This window comes from Trachinotus anak, unplaced genomic scaffold (assembly GCF_046630095.1).
Source record: "Trachinotus anak isolate AG129_WGS33_773 ecotype Australia unplaced genomic scaffold, CSIRO_AGI_Tana_v1 ptg000018l, whole genome shotgun sequence".
NCBI classification, from domain to species: Eukaryota; Metazoa; Chordata; class Actinopteri; order Carangiformes; family Carangidae; genus Trachinotus; species Trachinotus anak.
This window is the reverse complement of record NW_027273869.1, coordinates 13,394,345-13,420,253: the sequence shown is the minus strand read 5'-3', so window position 1 is coordinate 13,420,253 and position 25,909 is coordinate 13,394,345. Positions and strand designations below refer to the sequence as shown.

At 41.4% G+C, this 25,909-nt stretch overlaps 1 protein-coding gene and 1 long non-coding RNA gene across 3 annotated transcripts in view; one reads left to right on the top strand and one right to left on the bottom strand.

Moving 5' to 3' along the window:
• pcloa (piccolo presynaptic cytomatrix protein a) overlaps positions 1-25,909 on the bottom strand; it is a 58,674-nt gene that overhangs the window by 10,121 nt on the left and 22,644 nt on the right. For both annotated transcript variants that reach the window (XM_071501926.1, XM_071501927.1), the window contains exons 5-20: positions 20,126-24,227; positions 18,260-19,803; positions 14,539-16,609; positions 12,688-12,735; positions 11,979-12,061; positions 11,632-11,707; positions 10,041-10,166; positions 7,020-7,128; positions 6,525-6,589; positions 5,823-6,007; positions 5,259-5,309; positions 4,854-4,984; positions 2,665-2,691; positions 1,476-1,569; positions 445-516; positions 121-355 (exon numbers count right to left, since the gene is read on the bottom strand). In XM_071501926.1, coding sequence (XP_071358027.1) covers positions 121-355; positions 445-516; positions 1,476-1,569; positions 2,665-2,691; positions 4,854-4,984; positions 5,259-5,309; positions 5,823-6,007; positions 6,525-6,589; positions 7,020-7,128; positions 10,041-10,166; positions 11,632-11,707; positions 11,979-12,061; positions 12,688-12,735; positions 14,539-16,609; positions 18,260-19,803; positions 20,126-24,227 — 9,019 coding nt within the window. The remainder of the gene's footprint in view (positions 1-120; positions 356-444; positions 517-1,475; positions 1,570-2,664; positions 2,692-4,853; positions 4,985-5,258; positions 5,310-5,822; positions 6,008-6,524; positions 6,590-7,019; positions 7,129-10,040; positions 10,167-11,631; positions 11,708-11,978; positions 12,062-12,687; positions 12,736-14,538; positions 16,610-18,259; positions 19,804-20,125; positions 24,228-25,909) is intronic.
• LOC139635026 (uncharacterized) lies at positions 9,709-11,369 on the top strand. The gene is made up of 3 exons (XR_011694117.1): positions 9,709-9,910; positions 10,071-10,192; positions 10,923-11,369. It is a non-coding gene; the product is annotated as an uncharacterized lncRNA (long non-coding RNA).

Here is a 25,909-nt window from a genome sequence, read left to right as displayed (position 1 = left end):
AGGAAAGAGCAAATATAGAGGAGAGGGAAACAGAATTGCAGAAAAGCAGAAAGTACAGGGGGTTGTTGGGAGATGAGGGTGATCGAGTCGAGCGGGAGAGGGGAATTCATCGTGTCCTACCCTTGGACGAATCTGGAAAGATCCCGTGACTTCGGCTCTTGATGACAGATGATTTTGGGGAATCCTGAATATCATGTGAGGAGCCAGTGGTTTTGGGAGAGGAGTGCAGTGAGGAGGGTTTAGAGGAACTGTGTCGACCCTGGCGCCGGTGGTGGTCCCCCTCGCTCTGCTCCTTCAGGGGGAGCCACCGCGGGATGTTGTCCAGCTGGGCCGTGTTGGACAGATCAATAAGGACCTGGGAAGAAACAGCAGTTTATTGGGCATATGCATGAAAACGTACTGGCACAGAACTGAATACAAACTCATATTGTCAAAGAGATTTACCTCTCCTAAGAAATCATTAGAGGAGCACTTGTCATAGTCCCACACGCTCACCTCCAGGGTCTTCTTCCTCAGCTGGAACACACACATTTAAAGAGTTAAAGGAGCTATTTCTATGTCTTGCTTGTGCTACATAACCAATGTTAGCATTAACAGGTGTTTACTTACCAGTCCAGAAGAAATGTAGTTCAGCATCAAACTTTTTTCCTTTACTTGCCAAGTGCTGCCACCAGTGGTGGAAAGCAACCCTTTAGTTCTGCTTCTATTTCTGTCACTTCTTTTCTTCTACTGAAGTTAGCATGCTAACCAGCTAGCTTGGTCCGGCCAGACCATCTTGTCACTTTTGGATACTGAAGATACCCTGAAGATGTAGCACTGCTCAGAGGATGTATTATAACCTCCTCTTGTTTTGTAAATGCAACAATGGCTGAAGCTCTTGGAAAGACTGGTAAGTAAACAGCTGTTAATGCTAACGCTGGCTATGTAGCAACAGCAAAACTTACAAATAGCTCCTTTAATGTATCTTTATAGTCACCTATCCTGGCTGAGTGCACAATACAATGGAAAAATAAACCTTAAAGAAAAATATGTTCAGTCAATCAGGCAGCTTAAAAAACAGACAACAGACGTTCACAAATTCGCTATGATTGATGTGGAGCCAACAAAACTAAAATGGGATCTAACATGGTATAATTAAATCCCAGTGGCATATCCATCTGCTCTACTAAAACCAATGGGCACAATACTGGTCAGCATGCCAGGAGATAAAAGGCAATATTTGTGTTTTGAATCATTTTTAATATGGAAATTGACATATTTAGTGCTTTGTTTGTGCCTATTAAATCTGTGCTGTAGAGTGATAGAAAGTATACTAGTTATTCAGACACACTCTGTAAATTACACTATCAAACCTTTTAGATGTACTGTGACGGCAGGTCCATGGTGCTGGCTCAAAATGCTACTTTTGTGCAAGCATAAAAAAGAAATATGATGCTGTATATGCACCTCTGTGTGTGTCTGATTATGTCCAGTACCTGCTCCAGGTGGATGTTCTTATATATGACAGTCTGGTTCCACTCAGGGTTGAGACTCTTGCCCGCATGTTTGGACCTCCTCTTGTTTTCAGCACTGGGGGAACACATCACAACAATGGTGAGAGACATGCAAACATCCTGCAGGTAAGTGGGTCACCACAATATGTTGGAGTAGGGCACAAAGTGACAGTAGAGGGGAGAGAATGAATGTGATGCACATTGTTTGGACGGTAACAATGTATGGGCCTACGTGCATGGGTACAATGTTGGGGTGTGCTGCAAAAAAGTCCATTTTGATGTCCATCAAGTCATTTAGTCACATAAAAAATTCTACATCCTAAAACAAGTGAAAACAATCACAAGTAAAAAAAGAGTCTCATTTCTGACAATTTTTTTCTCCAATCTAAAGTTAATTTGCAGTAATAAGAAACCGTACCATAATATGACTTCACTCACTATTTCACTTGTTTTGAGGGCAAAAATATTTTATGTCACAGTTGACTCACTGGAATAGAATGAATGACTTGTTAAGATGGATGTTTTTTGCAGTGTGTCGGGTTTGATTTAAGATTGTCGGATATGAGTAAGTCTGTAAGAGTTAGTGTGGAAAAGACAAGGACAATCTACTGTCTATTGGAAAGTAATGGAATGAATAAGGAGCAAAAATAATGGGAGCGTGTACTGAGTTTGGCGAGGCATTGAGGGCACAGTACGATGTTGGGGCACGATGTAGGACATTACTGAGGGATTTTAATCACAAAAAAGGGACAAACTAAAGTGTGTCAGGTTCAGTGTTAGGGTTTCAAACTACAATGGTTAGGAACAAAAACAGACCATCTACCAGGAAAAAACAACAGTTAGCTGGGAAAGCGTGAATTGTCAGCACAGAGGACTATATGTTTATATGTGTTATGTTAAAGACATGGTAATATGTTAATATTTTGGGATTTTTGTCCTTCAAAATGCAATGCAAAGACACTAAGCCTAAAGGTGAGGGGAACATCATGACATGAGGACTAAGGGAAAATGCATAATTGTTCCAGGGTGAAAGGAGTTAGTGGGACTAAGCTAATTGACTGGTATCAATGAGTCTCTGAAATCAACCTGGATGTTTTGTTACCTTCACCAAACTGACAACCAAACTTCAACCAAAACAGAACCAAAGTGCCAAAGTGGGCAAGTCACATACCTGGCGTTCTGGACAACCATGACCTGACTGAGGGGGTCCAGCATGCATTAAATATAAAGAACAACATACAGAAACAATAGTCAGAGGGAGGGTGGGGGTCAAAGATTGTCTGTGGACTGTGAGTGCGTATGTGGGAAAGGGGAAATTACTGTAGTTTTAGGTTGAGTGTGTTATTCATTAATTGTGTGTTTAGGAGAAGGACAAGAGCAGGGAACTGTGGTATGCTGCAGCGGGTGGATTGACTTTGTGCTTTAGTGTCTCATGAATTGCATGTATGTGCGTAAAGAGAGCTTTCAGGTGATGTAACGCATCCTTTGGCAACCCTAGTGGAGATCTGCTACACATGGGCCTGAGCGAACAACTGATTGCATTTTTAAATCTTTGAACCGTGGATGGAATTTAAAGTCTAGGACTAAGACCTCATCACTTCACATATAAACACAAAATCTAATCTAAGTTGTGTTTACATAGTTTATTAGCTAGGATTAGGATTAACACTTCAATTTTGCTGACCTAAGATACAAGTTGTAGTGGTCCAAACCAAATCTGCATACAAATGTACAGTAACTCTGCAATCTGCACTTTAGCTGGAATTATGCTTTTGTGGAGATATGCAGAGAAGGGCATTATGGGTAATGCACAGTGGAAATCTGCACATCAAGTCAGGTGTTAGGTGGATGCAACTAGGATCTGCTCATTCATTTCAGCATAGTAATACCACAACTGATCTTCTCACAGAACACAGGAAACAAAATTCCTCTTCAAGTCACTTAATATCTCTCCCCATCTTGTCACTGAATCATCCATTTACATTGTTAAATCCAAACAAAGCACTACATCCTTGAATTAAGTATGACTTAGTTCAAGGATGTAGTGCTTTGTTTACAGTGTCCATGGTGAGGTTGATCTCCATCTCCTGATTTCTTCTGCATTTCTTTACACTGTGGTTTCCTAAACGTTCCACTGCACCACCCATGTACATTCCCTTACGTGCACCTCAAAGAAGCATAATTCCAGCTTTGTACACACTCACATGTAAATGTATATTACTTTTGCCATATCACAACATTTTTCCTCTTTCCTAGCTGCTGTGTATTGCATCATTATTTGAAACCATCCAAAACACTGCAGGACCTCCATGTGGTTGCCAGGAGATCAGTGATGCATCTGAAAAGCCTCTGCATGGATTGCAATTGGTGCTCTGATAGCTGTGAGATTGACCATGTATACACACGTAGCATATACAGTATGTGCACACATGCACTTAAATGTGCATGTTTCTGTATAGCCACTTTGTGTACGGTGGCTGCAGGGCTTGTGGGTGCTGCTCTTACAGTGACTTTAGCATAACCTTAACCCACAGAGATGTTTGCATCTGTGTATGTGTGAAACTAAAAAATCCTGACAGAGCGGCAGCTGGCTGTAAAGCCCACAGCCATATTTTATTGCTTTTATCTGAAACGATCACACGAAAAAAAAAAAAAGAAACACTGTCTCGAGGGACCTCATACAGCAGAAAAGGTGGGAGAGTCAATTACATCAAAGCGCAATCACAGTGAGAAGGGAGCCCTGGATGTACGAGCGAGTGTGGATCATATTGCAAGTAAATATGAGAGCTATTGATTCTGACTGCACTCACACCTACAGTGGAGCACCCATCAACAGGGGCAACATCAACATAAGTACACTGAACCTCATATCATTTACATAACGTTTATGTCATTCAGCAGCAATAAGAGGCTGATGAGTCCCATAACAAGAACAAGTAACTGGAACATAAAACATAACATTTGATGGACCTGAGTGTGTAGTAGTGTATACATAGGTGCTATGGAACTGATACCTAAGAAAGGTCATGTGCTGCACATTGAAAGATGTCATGGTAAGCCAAAATCAATTGTAAATCGATTTTAAAATGAATGGAATCCAGCTTTGGGCTTAACAAAGTGGCTGCCTGCATAGCCTGGATGTCAATGGGAAAATCTAAGGAGGTGTTCTGAAATTCCTCCTCCAAAAGTGGCTGAAAACAACAGCAAACGAAGTCACATCTTTCACACTTCTATCTGCTTAAATCAACAAAACTGGTACACCTACAATATATTTCTCATTTTCAGTATCATTAAACTGACTATGGTCCTACTCTGAACTATTTTTGAGGTGTGCTTGCAGGTTCCAGACCCTTGACTCACCCTCTCCCTGGCAGGAGATACACTTTAACAAAAGGGTCAGAGTAGCCATTGTTGTCCCGCGGGGCGAGGTTTCTGGCCTGCAGGACATGAACGATCAAATTGCCAAGTTGCTTATCGTAGTGGATTTGAAGCTGCAAAGAGAAGCACACTGAATTAAAATGGATTCAAATGCATTTGGGGAGAGAAACAAAAAAGAATACTGAAAACTGTATAAAAATGATAATTTTAAGAAAATTAAATATAGGTTTCAGTTTGTATTGTCTTGAATTTATTAAATATAATGTTTTTAAAATACAATAGTAGACAGCAATTACATAAGTAAGTGATAACTTATCATACCTTCAGACTTATAATAACCATATATTTACTTAAAGGTTACAGAATTCATGGTTTCCTTTCACAGACCTGTATCTCTCCAGAGATGGGGTGGGACTGGGTCTTCGTTCCCTCTGCAGTCTGTAAGAGATAAAAGCAACATGTTTAGATCCTGCCGGCAAAAATCTGTAGGTGGACGGTTTGCGTTTACTGGTGGGTGTTCATACTGTACACTGTGTACTGTACTGCGCTGTACTCCATGCAGTGCTTGAGGCCAAACTCTACGTTAACCTCTCAGAATGATGCTGTGCATCTGTTTTGATGTTCATTTTTCACTACTGTAAAGAAATGTGCTCCACAAAAGGTAGGTTTAAACTTTAATACAAACTACATGTAGTTCTTAAGAAATTATTTTAAAGAACAAAGCTGTTCTGGGGAAATGCATAAATTACTGAAACATGAACGTATGGCCTTCATTAGCCATCTGCAGATTTAGGTATAACCAGCAACTCAGTGTTGTGATCATAATGGTATTGACACTTCTGGGATATTCTGTAATTTGTGATCCACTTTTAAAAGTTGAACATCTAAAATCTCTACTCAACAATTCTGTGCTCAACATGACTAACAACCCCCCCGCTCCCGTGGACTGGCCTTGCTGCTGTGACGTTTCTTGCTGACGGATGGCGATCCTGGCTGAGCGGGACTGGAGGTCGCCGAGGTGGTGGCGGGCAGACCTGAGGAGGAGCTGGATGTGGGAGCCTGCTGCTGTGACACTTTCTGCAGCTCAGCCGCCAGCTGCTTGGGGTCAACCCCTGGAGACCTGGGAGGTCTGTCACCTACAACATGCATACATATAGCCATGAGTGCAGGTCATCATCATCATACCTACACAAACCCATGCAAGTGGAGCAAATGAAACTAGAGACTATTTTTTTTAGCTTCTACTTATCACAAAAAGATGATTAAGCATGTTTGACATATTCCAGGAACCAGCTAAATTTTGGTCGTCAGTTCCATTGAAAACAAGGAAGACATCAGAAACCATGAACAGAAAACTTCAAATTGGATATTAAGGCACCACATTATGGCAGGCCTTTGAAAACAATCTAACATTCACAGAGTGGTTCAGTGTAATGCAGACAGACAGAGGAAATAGGCCGCAAGTAAAGCAAGGCCAAACTTGAGAGAAGTGTGAATCGTAGATGAAAGCGATTTGAGACGGGAGTCTGAAAACTGTAAGAGACAAAAGTTAATTAGGAAATACAGAGGAGGCACAGATGGTGGTGGAGAGGAAGTGAGAAGCAGTTTTAAAAAAAGCATGTCAGGGCTGGAGTTAGAAATGCTGTAACTCACCTTTGCTGTGCTCCTGGAAATTCAGGTGCTGGGAACCCTCAGACTCAGCCAGCATGTTGAGATCACTGAAAAACAGGGAAATAATGTGTCGTATAGTTCTGAAAATTTAAATTTAAATGAGAAGAGAAGTAAAAGGAAAACTGAAGAACAACATAGACAAAGGTAAAATAGGTCTGATAACTCAATCAGGAACAGCAAAGCTAGCTATCATGACTTACTTTTAAATATGAAATGAGAAATGGATGTTTCATAGAATTTAATGTGTGATTTAGGGGGAAACTGGGATTTTGCAAATCCCGACAATGACTAGAAAAAAGAAAGAAGAGCAGAGGGAAACATTAGGTAGATGAAGAGGCAGGAAATGTAGAAAGAGCAATGACTGGATTTAGACCCATGATAAACTGAGGAAGAAAATAAAAAATAACAGATGAATGAATATGGCGTGCTAAAAATACAATGCGGGATGGAACAGACAGTGACAAAGGTCATACTCACAGTCTGACACACACTTCTGCATCACTGCATGGTTGTCCAACAAGCCCTTGAACTTCTTCATAGGTTTTCCCTGTCAGAAGAACTCCATTCCACTCCAGGACTTGCATTCCTATACACATTTGCACACAGGCAAACATTTAATTTCAAACCAAAAAGAAATCAAAAGCTTGAAGTAAGAGGCTCTTTGACTGAATAAAGTGATCTATTCATATTAAAAATAAATTCACGCTGGCTAGGATACGTGACCAGTTCGTGGTCTGAAATCCATCCTTTGACTCACAGCAAGGAATCTTTTGAGAGAAAACAAGCTTTGATTCTTGCACTAAAACGACATGTGCATCCGACTGCAAGAGAGATGAATGTTGGTGACAGCCCAAACAGCAGCTGTGTGACAAAGCTGTTCATGGAGCACTCAAGCACACACAGAGTAAAAATCACCTCGAAAATGGCCTCATGTTATTTCAGTGATACAACTAGAATTTGCAGGATAACAATTCAAAAATGATGCATTATGGCCTGGGAGGAATACACAATCCAATCAGATTCTCCTTGCTGATATTCCAGCAATGACAAACATCTCATAGAACTGAGCATTTATTTTTTATTTAATTCAGCAGTGAAAGCTCACATGAATCCACACAGCACAGCAAACCCACTGCATCCTCCAAAAACACACCCTGCACACTGGCAGGACTTACACAGGTTGAAGCAGCTCATCAGCAGGGTCCTCTGTTTGCGTCGATACTCTCTCGCTGCATGTGTGATTGACAGGGAAGTTGCACTGTAGTCCCACACTGATATTATTCATCACATTGGTCCCATTGTGTGGCTGGTGAATTCTGAATTCTCAGCAGCAGAGAAACAAGCATGCATTCCTGCATGTGCTCTCTGTGACATTAAGCCTGTTGGATCTGACAACATTTCTCCATATTCACACCACAGAGAGTGAGATACCGCGTTCCCACTGGCAGAACAAAAGTACTCTGCAGCCATTCTGCTTAGTGTTGATGACAGGGTTATGGCTGTTGTCATGGATGAGTTGTCCTCATGGCTAACAGCACCGCAGATGCATCTTGATTCTTGGACTAAAGCAATCATCTTCAGCTACAACCTATACCACAGAGGTCTTTCTGTGCTTAGAATAAAATACGTAAGGCCATAGAAAGGGCTAAACAAGGGTGTATGAATTACAAAAAATGGGGCAGACTTGCATAGCAGAGAAGCGCTAAACAGAAAACATATTAATGATTATGTTTTCTTGATGTATGATGAGTACAGGACATTGATGGGAAGCATTTCTCAAGAAACAGTATGATACAATATGATAATATAAAAATAAACTCAAGCTGTGTGGATTAAAAAGAAACCTACGGTCAATCTTCTGCCCTTTGACCTTTTCAAGTATTAAAACCCTGAGTAGAGCTCGAAAATCCTATTGAATTTTCAATTGAGAATCTTGTCACCTGATTTTACAGTATCTATTTTCTCTGCTTTGTAATAGTTTTTAATTAAGTTACACTGGAAATTCTAACCTCCACTATGTCATAAAAAAATCAATTCAATTCGAGCCTTTAAACCAAGTTGAGCCCCATTTTCTCCCACAATTTTTCACAGTTTAATTTTTTATCTTTATCTTTTCATTATGCAGTTTTCTCAGAATTTTTTTCTGAATGTCCTGAGGAAGTAGAAAGACAAACATAAAAAAGGATTTAAAAAAAAAAAAAAAAAAGGGGAAACGGCATGAGACACAAACAAGAACGGAAAGTGTGAAAAGAAATGCCCACGCTCAAACAGACACACACACACACACATCCACATAGCACAGACAGATGGATTGCACACACTATGAAGGTCCAAACTGGGCAGTATTTTTCTCTCCCTATCTCACCATCCATAGATCACCAGTGTGGCAGCTTCAAAAAGGCTCGGGCTACAGGTTTACCAATTGTCCGATGCCTTCAGTGTGCCTCAACATAGATATTAAAGGGGACTGTGAGTAGACAGATGGACTGGGAGGGTGAGAGGGTTAACTGTTCCTGGACTCCCCCATGTGAAATCAATAACACCTCATGAAAAGTGTTCCTGTTAATACACCACACAGCAATTCATCCTCAGGTGGTGTCAGTAAGAGGTGTGTAAGGGTGAAATCGCAGGTCATATATCTGTGGGTTAGTGCATTATGGTTACATAGTGACTTGGTGAAATAGCTAACAGTAGCTGTTTCAGCTTTTTAGAGGAACAATCATCAAATAACACACATTATGTTAATATTTGTGACAAAATAAACTCATTTCTATTGTCATGATTATTACACCACATTTCCAGCATAATTTCTTTGAAGCTTGCTAATGAATATATCCAGAAATAATTAAGACCTCTTTCTGTCATCACTGTTTCTCTCATACATGAATCACATGTTTAAGAATGTTAAATGAATTGTTAGATAGTTTAGGAAATGCAGTTACCAATATTTCATGCCAATATGAGGACAAGAAGGTTGATATCACTCTCATATCTTTATTCTGCAGCTACAGTCAGCAGCTGGTTAGCTTAGCTTAGCACAAGCTCAGCAAGAAACAGACTGGTTCTGTCCAAAGGTAACAAAGCTGGTCAGCACCTCTAACGCTAACTAATTAACATGTTAGATCTTGTTTGAAGTCTGCGGTCAGCCAAGAAATAGTCCTGCAGATAACCTCGTGTAAAACCACAGCATGATGTTGACAGTCTTTCATTTTTGTACGAATGAAACAAAGAAGATATCACTTGTTAACTAGTGAGCTTCAGAGGTGCCAAAATGAGAACCAAGCTAGCTGTTTTCCCATTTCTAGTCTTTGTGCTAAGCTAAGCTAATCGGCAGCAGGTCATATAATAACCATACAGGCATGAGAAAGGTAGCTATCCTTTAAAAGCAAGGGCATGGGCAACATAATCTTAATAATTTTATTTTCTTTACACCTGCAAATGAAGCCTATTACAACATGTTTTTGCACAAAGGGCAGTCTAATTCATGAAGGAGCATACCTTCAAGAATCTTTCCTGTTTGTTCTGCAGCTCCACCAGGTAGGACTTTGGCAACATAAGCTCCAATGTCTCCATTACTGCCAGGGACCTCTTTCCCTCCAACCACACGGATACCCAGCCCATTTCCTGTTTACGATCAAAAATAAGAACTGGTAAGTGCCATTAGTAATTAGTCTGTGACATTTCTTTTGTATGTCAACACACCAAAACAGACAAAGAAGGAGTATGGACACCCTCCAACGCCAAAATGCTGTAGCTACATATTTTGGCATGACTTAATTGGAATTTGACATTTTGGTATCAACTTTACCATACAAAAATTATTATGGCATCAAAATGTGCAATTACCATGAAGCAACATGTAAAAGTGCCACAGAGAGGCAGGTAGCCAAAACAGGGGAGGTTTATCAAGTGAAAGCTAGCTGGGGAGGACAGCCATGGCTAGCCTTAGCTAAAGCTAAAACTACATTTTACTTGCCGTTTTTTTCTTAGCTGAAACCTGTAATTGAAAAAGTAATCGTAGCAATTTAGCTAATTATGGCTAAAACCAATTGTGATGGGAAAATTTCAGCCAAACTCCTGCTAAAGCTAACTAGCTTAGGAGAGTAGCAGCAAGAGTTATCTTGGCTTTTGTTATGAGTGAAATCTATGTGATGTGATTTGGTGTGGTTAAACCAAAAACAGATATTTAAATGTTTAAAATTGTCAATGAATTTATCATAAATTTCACTGCACTGTAAATATCAATAGAGAACACACACACACACATATATATATATATATATATATATATATATATGTTATATATACATTATAAAATCTATATCCTAATATATAACCGTTTTCACAAATCATACATATCTTTTACCTATTCCTCCGCAGGTCACACATAAAAAGGCCTTCACCTACACAGAACCACAATCTCCTCCATTTTACAGTATAAACCACTTTAACATGGTTACTGCAGCGAAAACAAAATTATTGAGGCAAAATGATTCAGTTCAGCACCAGGTTCCCATAAACAAAATGCTTCCTTTGTGGGCTGTTTGTTAATTGTGCAAGATAATCCGGAGTGTGAGGGATACGCCATTTTGAGCATGGCAATGACTGATGAGTGTGGATAAGAGCCAAATCAAAAGGGAAGCCAGGAAATGAAATGTCTGTCTGCTTTGAGCCTGGAGGAACGGTGTGATGGAACGCAATGGCAGGGGAAGTGACTTTCCAGTTTGTTGAGGTTTGGCATAAATATCAAGTAAATAAAATGCGGGAAGCATACTAGTCATACTCTCTAAACCTAATGAGATGTTATGATCCATATTAATGTGTACATTTTACTATCTTTATCCTAATTTTGAATCCATTTTATGATCATTTGTATTCAATAAAAGGAAACCAATGTCTGTGCTGTAAACAGTGCATGTTTGATGCAGTCGGTAAGCAATGGAGTCAATAAGATCTAATGCATGCCTCACAGTCAATAACACATTAGCTTTTAATACATGCCTCTTTGAGTGCACACCACTCCTACCCATGCGGTACCATGCTGATGCAGTTGTTACTGAATGAGATGTAGTAAACTGTGGTACTTTACCTGAGACACTGCGGTCTTTGGGATCCCTCTGCAGTTTGACCCTGAGGTGAGGGAAGGGGTAGAATGGGCCTTTTCCCTGTAGTCCACAATGGTGAGATGTCATGTATGTACAAGGTAAATGGGAAACAATTAAATATGGATTCTTTGCAACATGAACATATATGTGGCATTTATGTGTCTTGCAATAACATCAGAATGTACATACCACATATACAGTAGATATTTAGGTGAATGAGTGTGGGTGCATGCATTTCATTACTGCTTGGACTTGCTAAACAGTGCCTGTGAGAACTTTACTACCATGTCTGTGTGCAGTTTGTGCGTGTGTTTTGTCTTTCCTGTTTCACCTGTCTCTTTTCTTGTCCATTTTCTGAACGCCCATCTCTTGGTTTGTCAAACCAGTCTGTCTCTTCTCGTCTAAGGTGGTAGGCTTCAGGGATAAAAACAAGCATTACTTCAGAACCAATCTGAGAAATTTGGACTTTTTCATCCTATTAGAGAGGATGGGTTTCATTTCATTTAAAGGTGATTACAGGCCAAAAAGCAAAATTATAAATACTAATTAGAAACAGGGATAAAAATACGAGGAAGATTTTGATTCATTATTTCACTTTTTTATGAAAAGGAAAAAGGATGCTGAGCAACACAACATATTCACAGGAACTAGAAAATAAGCGGAAAAAATAATGCAGTTTGAATAAAAATAGTATTGGAACAGTATGTATAGAAGCAAAATCTAACCCTAAAGTGCAATAATTTTCTATGAATGTAAATGTTGGGTATGTACATATTTCTCATTATTTTCCAATTGTTAGGAAGGTGCATGTGTTTGTTCCAAAACATATGTACAGTATGTCTTCTATGACATTTGTAAAATTGCATATAAAAATCATTACATTTGTTTTGAATTGAAAATGAAAGTGGTATTTATATGCCATTTTACAAGTAGACCTCCCCAACATTTAGTCATAATTTTATCGAGCTCTGCTTTTGACTTGTGGTGCAAGGTTAGTATGTTAGCTAATGGATGACTAAAGAACTGAACTAATACTCTACCATTGGTTGCATCGTCTCTGTTCAAAGCCATCAGGGAATCACTTAGGGCTGGAATCAAGGCAAATCAGTTTACATTGCAAAATGATGGGATCCATATCAATTTATTAACAAGTAGTTATGCTGCATTCGTGACAAATCGAAAGTCGGATCTAAAATTTTAAACTAGAAAGATACAGTAAACAATCATACCTTCATCAGAGTCTGCACTTGCTAAAACTCTCACATTTGAATCCTGTTTCATGAAAACACTGTTCTCTGCTTCAAAACTGACCAGTTCCATGCTGCTTCAATAAAGCTCTTTGAAAACACAGGAATTATTGTGATACAATTTAGTCACTGCTGCAAGAGTAGGCACTGACAGTATCTTGTGTATATTGAATTAATTGTTTTTTGCTTCTCCCAAAGATAAATATCCAAGACTTTTAAAAGAAGAGATTGGAGTAAAGTGAGATTTACCCACATTAAATGTTCACTCTTAAAAAATTAATTTTCTTTCCTATTGGAATAAGACACTGTTCAGCACATTTCACAAAAACTGGGTCTTCTGAGTGATGACAGATGAGAATACAGCACGCTTTCAATAATAGAAAGAGTAGAGAAAAATAATGAAACTGACTATTTGCTCAGCAGATGTTAATTAAATTATTTGATTTTCAGTGCTTTCTTGCATTATTGATTTTTTAATTATATTCTTTCCTGTTTTGTGTAATGGGGGACACTAATAGAGTGTGTTGTTTTTGAATAAAGTAAGGCAGTAATACCTTTAGGAAATGCAGTATGAAGAAACCGTATAGAAAGATTAATAGGCATACATGTATTCCATGCAACATAAAGTCTCTTATGTATCATATACAAGTAAGTATTCACGACAAGACATGCAAGTTAAAGTTTTGCATTTATTACACATATGTAAGTGTTGCAACCAAATATCATGCACTTCAAACATAAAAACAATCAATGCTTTAAACTATGTTTTATGTCATTATAATGCAGTAAAGTTTTAATTTTGCCTATAGTTTGGTATCATAATAACTGAACCCACAAATGTCTTTATAAATTAAAATGTGATTATGAAATACACCTACAATATCCACTATCCACTTTACACAACTATCCAAAAATATAATTCATGTACTGTTGGCTATGTTATTGCAGTACAATGTACTGTCATTTTGAAGAGTAATTTTAGAAGAACTGGCTCAATTGATAGAATTCTGGACCAATTATGTAAATTTCAAGTGGGGAGGCACTTTTTCAGTGTATCATTTGTGGAAAAAAAATGTTTTCTTAATCGGACCTAAGTTCTACCATTGTGCCTCAAGTCTTGTATACTTTACAAGCAGGATTGGACAGACTTGAGAATCTGAATAGAAACAGCTACAAATGACAGCATGCTCTAAATAAAATATGGACTGCCACAAGCAGAAGCCTCCCACACAATACAGCTGTAACAGAAAGTTAGACTGTACGATGTCATGCAGCAAACTAATATAGGAAAATGTTACACAATATCTGGAATGCAGACAAAAACACAAAGCATGCATAAAGATACAATCAAGACCACCCTATAAGACATAGAGCAAAATGTACAAAGATATGCATGCACACCAGATCTTATCAGAGTGATCAAATGTACTGACAGCAGAACATAAAATGAAGATATATTCAAAGATATGGTTGAACATTAAAACATGAAAATGTCAACAGACACATGCAGATTTTTCAATATATACACACAACAGCTAAATATTACCCACATTTGTACTAAATGCATGCAAGACAAACAATAACCAGAGACTCTCAAGAATGAAACATTAAATAGGAAAAGAGAGTGACAAGTCTGTTTTTTACCTTCACTATCTGACATGGTGCCCTGAAGGTCATCCAGAAGCACATAACCCCTACCCCTGGTTGGCTCTTCCCTGATATGTTGCTGCTGCTGGGAGTCCTGCAAGGAGAGGCAGGAACCAAACTGGTCCCTTGAATCAGCTGAGATGGGTGGCAGAGGTCCAGCTGATGCACGGGCCATGCCCATAGGCTGCCCAACAGGGCTCAAGGGACTCTCTTCCTCTGAGTTCTGGGCCACTATGGGTATTCGGCCACGTCCACTTTGCACAATAGGAAGGCTGGTGGGTTTGGTGCGACCAGAGGGGGTTTGATAGCTTGACACATCTCCAGATGGTTCACCATCCCCTTTAAGCCTCAGTGAAGAGCTGGAAGGGTCCCTTTTGATAGACAAGTCCAGGCCATAGCAAGATGTGGGCCTGGATGAGGGTCTTGAGCGGCTACCACTAGGATAAGCAGAGTCCAATCCCAAGCTCTGGCCCAAATTTAGTGACCCAGCCAAGTTGGCACCCAAGGTGGACCCAAGGTACTTTTGCTGCTCAGCAATATTCTTACGAAGGCCAAAGGTAATCTCATCCTGCATAAGCCGGCTAGATCTTGGAGATGCACTGGTAGACCCCAGATAGCTGGTATAGTCTGTTTCCAGACCTCTGCTGTCTGTAATAGAGGAATACTTGGAGGAGATTTTAGGATCTAATAGTGGAGTCTTATGTTTTTGGTACAACATAGATGCTGGGAGTTGTTTAGCTGCCTGCTTCTCTAGAGTAAGTCGACTAATGCTGTATTTTTCTGACTTTGGATAGTGTCTTTGGGAGTAACTAGAGATGCCAGTGCTTGGGGTATAGTAGTGCTGCGAGAGACTTGTCAGTTGTTCTAAGTTTTCTGTCCCACCCGTACTTCTCCTAAACTCTTGTTTGAGCTGCTGCTTCAGGAGTTTAAGTTCATACGGTTCCTCCATTGTATCCTCTTCATCAGGGGTCTTTCCAAAAGTATGGAGTCTGGAGGTGGATCCCAGATAGTCAGTAGACCCCAGATCTGCAGCACTTCTTCGCAGCAGCTTCTCTGCCTTGGCAAGCTCCCTCTCAGCCAGACTATAAGATGAAGACAAGCCTGTGGAGCTCTTAGCCAGTTCTGCAGCATCTTCCAGCAGCATGTAACTCCGAGGTGTATGATGATCTACATCTGTGTAATATGAATCAGAGACAGCTGACATGGGGCTACCTGCTATGCTTCCCACCTCCAAGGCTCTGAGGTCAAGGTGGTTGCCGTATTTGTCATACTTGACTCCCAGGTAAGCTGAAGATGTGGGATCAGGCTGGCGACTAATGACATCATATTTAGTTGCATCCAGCTCTGAAAGGAGGGCTGCTTGTCTGGCAGCTTTCTGCTGCAACAAGAGCATCTGGTGGTAACTCTGCTGCTGGGAGCTAGTGAGTGAGGGGACAGAGGAATAGATCGAATGAGACTGGTAGGACTGGGGTGTCTGGTAAAGAGTCTGCTGGTATTGGCTTTGAGGGTATTGATACTGTGAGTATTTTCCATACTCATGCTTGGTTTGAGGTGGGACAAAGTCATCCAATTCTGACTGAGGAGCTGTCCTGGGACGTTCAAGACCATGACCTTCAATCTCTTCATCTTCACCACCTCCATGCCCACCTCTAGTCTCTCGAATGTTACTAACTTCACTGTCTGACATGTAGTCTCTGTCCTCAGCAACACTTTGTAAGTAGGCCCTTTCTCTCTTCTCTCTTTCTTTCAGCAGTGCATCTTTTCTCCGATTAATCCCCATCTCCAAGTACCTAAGCTTGGCATCAATCTCTTTCTCCTCCTCATCAAGCTCTGCTTGTCTTTTGCGGAGCTTGGAAGACTCACGCTCCACCAGATCAAGCTCACGATCAATGTCTTGTAGAATCTTGGCACGTGCCATGTTGGAATTGCGGCACATTCTTCGGCGGGCAGAACCAGTGCTGTATGCTGTCTGACCACTGGTTGTGGACTCATCCTCTGATGGTGGATTGGGGAGTGTCCTCTTCACCTTCTTTTGAGTGCCGGTTGGTGTGCCGCCAGAGCCTTTTCCCTATAGGAAAAATAAATGAAAATTGATTGGCACTGCAGAAATTGTATTAAACTGTTTTGTAAAATTGTTTTCTGTGTTTTCTTACACCGTGAATTTCCCCACTGTGGGACTAATAAAGGCGATCTTATCTTATCTTATCTTATCTTATCTTACTCCCTTTAATAGATAAGTCAGCTTCTTGAAACATTACTTTTCCTGAACCATATTAACAGGTAAAATTGAGATTATTGCTAAATTTTGCATGATTTAAATTATGTAATCAAATGTTTATAAAGGGGAAGAAGGCAACAATTATGGTCTCTCTGTGGTGTTAATATAAAGTAATGAATATACATTAGGATATGAACATGGTGTATTTAAATGTATGAAAGGTTATTAGAAAACACAGTTTACTGATCACCTTTTGTACATCCCAGTAAGATATGTATTCCAGCCCATAAATGTTACTGACCACTCACTAAATTGTACAATCCTAAGTGTGGTCTCAAAAGAAGTAATTTATTCACATTAAGCCTCTATGGATCTCTGACAGCTCAATATTTTCCTGCAAGCTCAGCTTATTCCCCATCCTTTTATGTATGTATAAGAGGGTGTGTATGAGATTCTCAGCAGTGAATTACCCAGGTAGAAAACTGACTTCCATACCCCATGAAGGCCAGGAGCAACATAGGATACCTAAGTGGGTACGCACAACCTGTTCAGTTGTTTCTTTTAAGTCTAGGTTCCCTTATGTACATCAACAAACAAAAATTCAAAAGTTCAAATATTACTTTGAATGTCTTCATCACAAATAATACGGTATTTCAGTAGAAACGTGTTCTGTATTTGTTAAAGTTAGATGCAGCAGTATTTAAGCTTTTACATACAGTTTGTATTGGTATGAACGTTCAAGTCTGCACTGGGTAACTTTGTTAATGTCTAATGTGAGGTTTGGTACATCCCTTGGGCTAAGGTCACACCAATTTACAGGATGGAAACAGCAGGATAGTATAGCACTGAATGTTATTTGTTATCTGCTATCCCAAGTAGTAGACTGATTTAAGTATAACTACATTTGCTTGTGTGCCAGGTCCAGAAAAATATTCTGTGACAACAATAAGTATGTCTTATATTAAATCATCATTCTATGTTATCTATTAAATAGGTTTTTTTCAGTTGTTCCTCTGTGTTTAATTCCTCCAACGGTTTAGGAACATTTATCAGTCATGGTAAAGCAAGCTGAGTAAATTTCCATTTCTAAGGCCACAAATGGTAGCCGTATTACCAGTACCTAACATGCATGCAATACAGTATGATGTGAAAGTTTCTTCATGCAAACAGGAAGAGAGCATGCAAACTCTTGCTGTGGGGCAGGAATGCTATCCACTGAACGATCATGTCACTTGTGCTACATGAGCGTGACATAAAAAAGAACAGTTTTGTTGGTGTTGCAAGACGCTTGACTATGAAGCAATAATTTTTGGACTGTATTAATCCACAGGAATGATATTGAAAACAGAATTCATACAGTATAGGTATATGGTGAGATTATCTTGTTTCTTGTTTGCACTGTACAAATATTTACTTGTGAGAAATTTGCTCAAGTTCAAAATACCTCTCCATAAACAACTACACAACATTTCTAATTTAAGTGCTACTTATAGTACTTACAGTATAGCTATCACCATACTGGGTGCCAGATGTTGCCTTTTCTTCTCCTGTTGGACTCATGGGCTTAGGGTCAGACATGGATCTCTGCATGGCTTTTGGTCCTCTGGGACTTGCTGGAGAGGCTTTTGATGGATCGGTAGTTCCTCTTAGCTTTTGTGGGCTTGTATCACCCAGTGATTTCTCATAGGACACAAATTCAAGGGATTTGCTAGGGGATATACATGGGGATATGGGGGAATAGAGCACTTTTGGAGATTTAGGAGGGGCTTGAAGCGTAGAGGAATCAACTTTGAGGTTAGGAGACTGGCCTATTTCTAAGGGGGTAGGTCGTTTCTTTGGTGAGGTCCTTTCAGAGTCAGACAGCTCCATCCTGGCATCCATGCTAATGTTCCCCTCTGTATCTGTTTGTATAGAAATCTCAGTATGTGCTTGAAAAGACATCTCTGACTGTCCACCTCTATCACCTCTGGCCGTGCGTGGCCGGCTTTGTCGGCTTCTAGTCTGAGCTTCCCATTCCTCTTGATCCTCATCATCAGTCTGCACACAGCTGTCAACACTCTTTTTAGCACTTCTCTTTTTTCTCCCTGCTGTGTAAGCTTTGCTGACTGTCTCATCCTCATCATCTGTCTGGCACCCACTATCTGTGATTTTTCGGGCCAGCACTGTGCCATCAGGTCCTAAGACAAGTGCCTCCTGCAAGCCATGCCCTGGTATGTCCCCACTAGGGTACATCTGACGAAGCTTTTGCTCTTCCAGTTGCAAACGCAGTTGTTCTTGGAGTCTTTGAATCTGCTCAAGCTGCTGCTGTTGTTGGGCATAGGTTTCTTTCTGCATCATTAGGTGAGCCTGTCTTTCCTCTTCTTGTTGGGCCAGGATCTGCTGCTTCATAGCCTGCAGCTCCTCCAGTTCCTTCTGTACTAGGAGCTGTTCTTGCTCACGGAACCGCTGAATCTCCTGGCGCTCCCACTCTAATTCCTCAGCCAGGCGTTGTTGCTTGAGTTTCTCCATCTCTAGCCTCTCACGTTCTGCTTGATACTGGCCATCCCCAGGAACCATGGGTGAAGACAGAGCTTCTAGTGAAGCTGCTATGGCCTCCAGGGATGCATCAGTGTAGGTGTCAAGGGATAAAGAAGTTGTTGCTGTGGTGACAGCATCTGCAGCAATAGCACCCCCTCTAGAGATCTCCAAATTGAGTGGGGCATCTCCTTGTTCTTCTGTTGCAGTAGTGGAGATGGTCGACAGGAAACTGTGTGACCGGGTGAGTGGCAAGTTCTGGAGGTTGGACAGGGAAGGCATGGTGTCGCTGGTATGCATACCTGACAGGGTGTTGTATGTTGTACTAAAGATGGATCCAGGTTGTGTGGTAATGGCATATGTAGATGGGATTGGTGCTGCAACAGAGGAATAGACCACGCCATTTGATGACCTCAAGACACTGCTTGTACCAAAGAGTGTACCAACAGCACTTGTAACTCTGGCTTGGGAATATGGTGGAATTGTCATTCCTGCGTAAGTCCCTTTCTTGGAGTAGTCAACAGCTTCACCTGTCAAAAGTCAAAAATATCAGTTGAGTCCAAACAATGCAGACTTATTTAATGTTGAAGCAAGTCATGCCTTATCCCAATTATGAAAAAAGGGAAAAAAAAAAACTTCTAATGTTGAGAGGTGCAACAAGCATAAACAAGATGTACAGTAACAGCATGCAGGCACATGCAAAAATACGATGATGACAGGAAAAAAAAAAAAAAAAAAAAGAATCGTCCATGCAAAACAAAACAAAAAGCAAAAACCCATGTTAGCCATGAATGAGAGGTGGCAATTCAAAGTGACATTTAAGTGACAGGTCTGCAATGTCACTGCACTGACCTGCATCAGAAATCTTTGCTGAGGTAAGATCTACTGCACCCTCTGTGGTGCCACTGAAATTATAGCTGTTCTTACTCTTATAAAAGAACAGACCAGCTTCTGCTAGGTTTGTGTCTGACATCGATGGTTTAATTCCACCAAACCCTCTCATGCCATAAGGTGATCGATCATACTGATAATGGTCATCACGATATCCAAAACGGTCTTCAGGCAGAGGTGTAGTAGGTTGCTGATTAGTGCAGCTTCCAGCAAATGGGAGTTTGTAGACAACATCACAGCATACAGCTCTTTTTCCTGCAGTCAGATCCACTGGTTTGCCATCATCATCTGTGATTACAGCTGTAACCACTTCTGCTGAGGCACCATCCATTGATACCACAGTGTTGAATGGTTTTGTTGTGCTAAGGTCAACAGCTCCTGCCACTGTGGTTGTACCCGTATTTAATCCATTGGCAACACAACTTGCAACAGAAGTTGGTGCAATAGTGACAGGGGTGGTCTGAAAAGTTCCTCCACCTATGCTTGATCCAACAGAGAGGTTGATAGGAATCTCTGTACCAACATGAGTGGAGGGCTGAGAATCAATTGGTCGATATATAATTTGAGAAACAGGCTCAAAAGCTTTATTTTTTGTTAGCTGAAGGGGCACTGAAGATGCTTGAGAGGTATCTACATTGTCACATCGCTGAATTGTTGCAGCACAGGTCACAATGGTGATACTATCTGTCACTATAGAAACAGTAGATGATTCAGCACTGAGGTTGACCACAGGTGACTGCACTGCACTGTTCTGACGACTGACATCAGTCACAAAGGACTGACGTCTTGAGTCTGGGCTAGCAGACAGATCCACACCATTCATGTCTGATTCTGGGTCAACCTTCATAGTCCTAAGATCTACCACCTCAGAAGGTTGTAAGGCCTGTCCATTCTGTGCTGGCGTTTGGGGCTTAGGTTTCTCCATTGAGATTGGGACACCATTTGCCCTTGGAGCTGGCACTGGTGGTGGTGTCCTTTCATGAACAACCGAGACAGTTGTCCTTTGGACTTCTGTGGTGACCACTTGAGAGATGAGGTTAGGCAAAACCACAGGTGGCTGTGCAGAGGCAGATATAGCCTCAATTATGTGACAAGAACTGGATACGTGTTTTTCTGGGCCACAAATCTCTTGGCTTTCAATGGATTCTGTGACTCGTGTATATGCCAGAGGCACCCTGGTTGTTTGAGGAGTTGATTTTGGATGCTGCTGTGGATATGACTGAGTTTGAGGCTGTGGTTGGTGATAACTTTGGGGCTGAGCTTGGTGTGAAGGAGATGCTGGGCCATGGCTACTGGGAGCTTGAGTTGAGACACCGTCTACTGGAGAGCTGGGCTGAGATGGCAGTGTGATGACCACATACGTGTCACGAAGATTGCTGGCATATCTTGGAGAAGAAGGAGACTTTGGTGAGGGTTGAAACGGCTTACTCTCAGAAGAGGGGCTCAGATTTAGGGCTATGTCAGGAGGACCAGTGGGAAGTACAGTGGGTCTTGGTGGATGTGGGACATGGGCAGGTGAAGAAGGCTGTGAGCCAGGCTTTGGTGCAATTGGTGGTTTAACACCATGTCCTGGTCTGTGGCTATCGGCAATCCCAGCAGGAATGGATGGCTTTGGGGGAACAGGAGGGGGAACATGAGGTTTGTATGTTGGTGTAACTGCTTGTCTTGTAGGTGGTCCTTGGGCTGTTGTCATAGCCACTGTCTCTGGTCTGATTGGAGCTGCTGAAGCCTGAGGTGGAAGTGGAACTGGAGGTTTCCTAGGAAAAACAGTAGGTTTTGGTGGGGTGGGAGGAGGCAGTGGCGGTGCAACAGGTACTTCTGCTTTTTCCTGAGAATTAGCCCTACGCAGGACACTTGGCTTAGGGGGCACAGGCGGGGCAGTTGAGACTACGCTGGGAATACTGGGTGTGTACTGGGGCACTGTGGGCAAAGGTGATACACTGGCAATGACAGGGGTTGACATTCTTGGGAGTGCACTAGATAAGTCCACAACATCAGGCTGGGATGCTATGATTGTGGGCTGAGATTGATGATCCCATGTGGATGATGGAGAAGACTCGGAAAAGACACTAACAGGCTCAGTTTCTGTTGCTGATGTTGTGTCTGATACTGGAGTTATCTCCTCTTCCTTTTTAATTATACCCTCATCATCAGAGGACAACTCTCCTGAAGAGCACTGTGTCACCTTTAAGTCTGGGATGGGGTGGAGTGCCCTTCTAGATGCAGTGGCCTCTACATCTGGTTCCTGCTGAGTTGGACTTGTTCCAGGAGTCAGCACTCTTTTCATTAGCTCTTCATAGGCAGTTTCAGCATCTAACAAAGGCTTCCCATCTTTGGCCAGTGTTACTGGACTGCTTTTAGAGAAGGTATTTTCAGCAGGTTGCAACACAATTTCTGGATTAGTGCTTTCCTTTTTTGGCTGCATATTTTGATATTCCTGCTCCAGCTGCCTGAATTCCTTCCTCTTCTTTATCATGTCCTCATAAACTTCATCTGGTGATCTCAGTTTTTTGGGCTGAGTGGGAACAACAATCTTCTCTGGCTCTCCAAAATCAACTGTTGAATTGTCAATAAGAGATGCATAGGCATAGTCTTCAATGAGCATGCCTCCATAAAGGGACTCTTTTCCTGGTTGAATCTCACCTGTGTCAAGTGTTGGAGACTTAGCTCTCAGCATTATTTCCTCATAAGCCTCATCAGCAGATTTAAGAGGTTTTTTCTGTGGTTTATCTGTATTTTGATCATCTGTTGGGGAGTGAAGAGACACTGATGTAGGCAGTTGATATGTTTTCTGGACTGCTGCAATCTTTGCAGCATGAATTTCAAACCCTTCAGGATCTGATTCAATACTGGGGGAGAAATCAGAGCAGGATGACCGTCTGATCTCCTCCATTTCAGCTTCTTGTCTCAGCTCTTCAGTTGGTGAGGCATCTTCAATGGGGGAAAGGTTGCTTGGTGGTGTTTTCGGACGCTCTCGTCTCCTCTGGGCTCGAATCTCTTCTTTGTCTTTCTTGGATTTTTTCCCTGAGCCCTTCTGTTTTTCTTGCTCCCTGAGCAGCTCCTCTTCTTCCCGTAACTCTTCTTCCTCGGAAGAGTCTTCAATAGTTGGCAGCATTTGACCAGGTTGTCTGTGTTTGGCTTTCCTGTGTTGTTTACCTTCATCAGAGCGGATATGGCTGGGACTGCTACTGTCGCTGTCTTCATCCAGTGATGAGAGGGATGTTGGAGATGTCCCAGGGGTGAAGCTGGATGCATGTAGACTGGATGACCCCTCACCTCTAGACCGATCATCTGGAGAGTCTGTAAGGCTTTCCATTTCAGGCTCTCCATCATCATTAGTTATGCGCATGGGGCTGCTGGTTGCATTTAGCTCCATACTTTGGAATTTTCGAACTGCAGTACCACTTTGATGCTCCTTTTCTTTTGGTTCTGGTCCCTCCTCTATGTTTATGTCAGGTTTATCCAGTGAGCCACGGAGTTGTTTATCCTCTTCATCATCTGGACTTATAGTGCTTTTCTTAGTAAGTCGCCTGGCTTTTCCTGATGTGCTCCTCTCAACAACGTCTGTTTTCTTCTGCTCCATTTGTTTCTTCTCATTCTCTCTGATCTTTCGCCGAATCAGGTTTTCCTCATCAGAGGGGGAAGCATCCTCATTCTCACTCATTTCCATTATCTGTTTTCGAATAAATTCCTCATCATCCCCTGACATTGGGCTTTCTTTTCCAAAGCTTTCACTGCTATCATCCAGGGAATCTGCCCTGACATCCATGGGAACAAGGAGCTTTTTCTTTGTGGTACCTTTGGTATTCCTCTCAGATAGTTCTCTGTCATCTTCTGAGCTAGGTGAATCAGGTGAGAGAGGAAGGACCTCTAATTTACGTCTGGTCTTTAGGGTGTCTGTTAGTTTCTCCTCCTCATCCTTTGGTTGTGTGTTTGCCTGGGCCTCAAGAATGGGTAGGACTGTGTTTTCCAACTTTGCTAGGTCTGATGGGCTGGTGGGACTGCTCTCCTTTGCACTCATTTCTTTATCTCCAGGCTCTTTCAAGGTCTCCACCTTTTTCACCTGTTGGATTGAAAAAAGACTGATAAGTTTTTTCCTCATATAGATGCTCTTTAGAAAGGTCTGCAATCAAACACTTTAGGCATTTCCATGTAACTGACCTCCACATCTACAAATACATTTGTTAAAATATAACAGAAATAAAACAAATGATGTACAAAGATAGTCATATAATCTACCACTACTTGTGCCTAATACTATGGTCACCTCAGCAACTGCATCTTCATCACTGGGTTTTCCCAGAGGCTGAACTTTAGCCCCCTCTTTCTCCTCCACATTAGTGTTCCTCTCCTCTGGGCTTTTGTCCTGCTCACTAACTACAGAGACTGGGATTTCAGGTTCTGCTAAAGGGACTGAGGCTACTGATACAGATGCACCTCCATTTTCAAAAGCTGTTTCTGATACTTCATCCTTCTTTGATACTGTATTCTCTCCTGCATCAAACTCTGCGGTGCTGTCTTTGTCACAGGCCGTGCTTGCCTCTGATAATGGAATAGTTTCCTGGATGTTGCCAGCAACAGCTTGTGGCTCACCCTCTTTTTTGTCAAGCTTTGCTTCCTCCTCTTTGACTGACAGCTCTGCAACTTTCTCGAGCTGTTTCTCATCACTGCCCGTCATTGTTAACAACTCCCTCTCTACCTCATGTTGATTTTCAGCAATGCAGTTTGTCTCTTGTTCTATCTCATCCTGAATGAGCTTCTCCTCACAGGCTTGATCTCTTACTTGCGTCTCATTAATAACAGCTGAGGATGACACCATCGCTATACTTTGCACTGGCTCCTTGACACTGACCTTTTCTTGCTCTTTAGAATCCGGAGGTAGGGGAACAGACTTAACCACTGCTTCCTCAGATTTATCGTCTTCTTTTAACATGGTATCTATAGGTGTCTGCTTTTCCTCTCTCTGCGCTACACTCTCTGCTTTGACTGTAGGCTTTTCTTTGTCCTCTGACTTCTCTGGCAATGATAGTGTCTCAACCTCTACAGGTGATGATTCACAGTTTGTTCCTGCCTCTATCTCTTTATGTGTCTGTATCTCTTCTTGTGGGATTTCTTCAGCAACAGTCAGAGCTGCTTCTGTCTCAGTAGATGAGGGTGCTAGATTTGATTCTGCATTATGAAGCCTCTCCTCTATAGGTTTCTGGTCATTTGCCCTCTCAGTTGTGCTCTGTTCAGTTGTTCCTTCTTCAAAAGCTTTCCCTTCGTCAGCTTTCACCTCAGCAGCCCTCCCTGCAACTGCATTCATCGGAACTGCCTCATTTTCAAAGGCTCCGCAATTAGATGATTTATGCTCAGTGCCAACCTTCTCAATAGCCCTCTCTTCAACATTTTCTTTTTCAACAACTTTCTCCTCAACTATTTTTTCCTTAGCAGTGTCCTTTATTGTTTCTTCACAAGCTTTTTCATGTATTTCCTGCTTAACCTTTTCCCCTTTAGTATCAACTTCCTCAAAAACATTTGTCTCTGTAATTTTCTCCTCATTTACTTTCTCAAAAACTCTGGTTTCTCCTTCAATTGTAGCAACAGGAGGTGAATTATCTGCTAGGTTAAGTGGTGCAGGTTCCTCCTCTTTTTCTGTGGGTTTGTTTTCTGATTCCTTACCCTGACTTTTCTCCTCCGAAGCTGGGACATGACGTTTTTCTGACACTACTAAAGAACTTTCAGATTCTATGCATTTCGCTGACT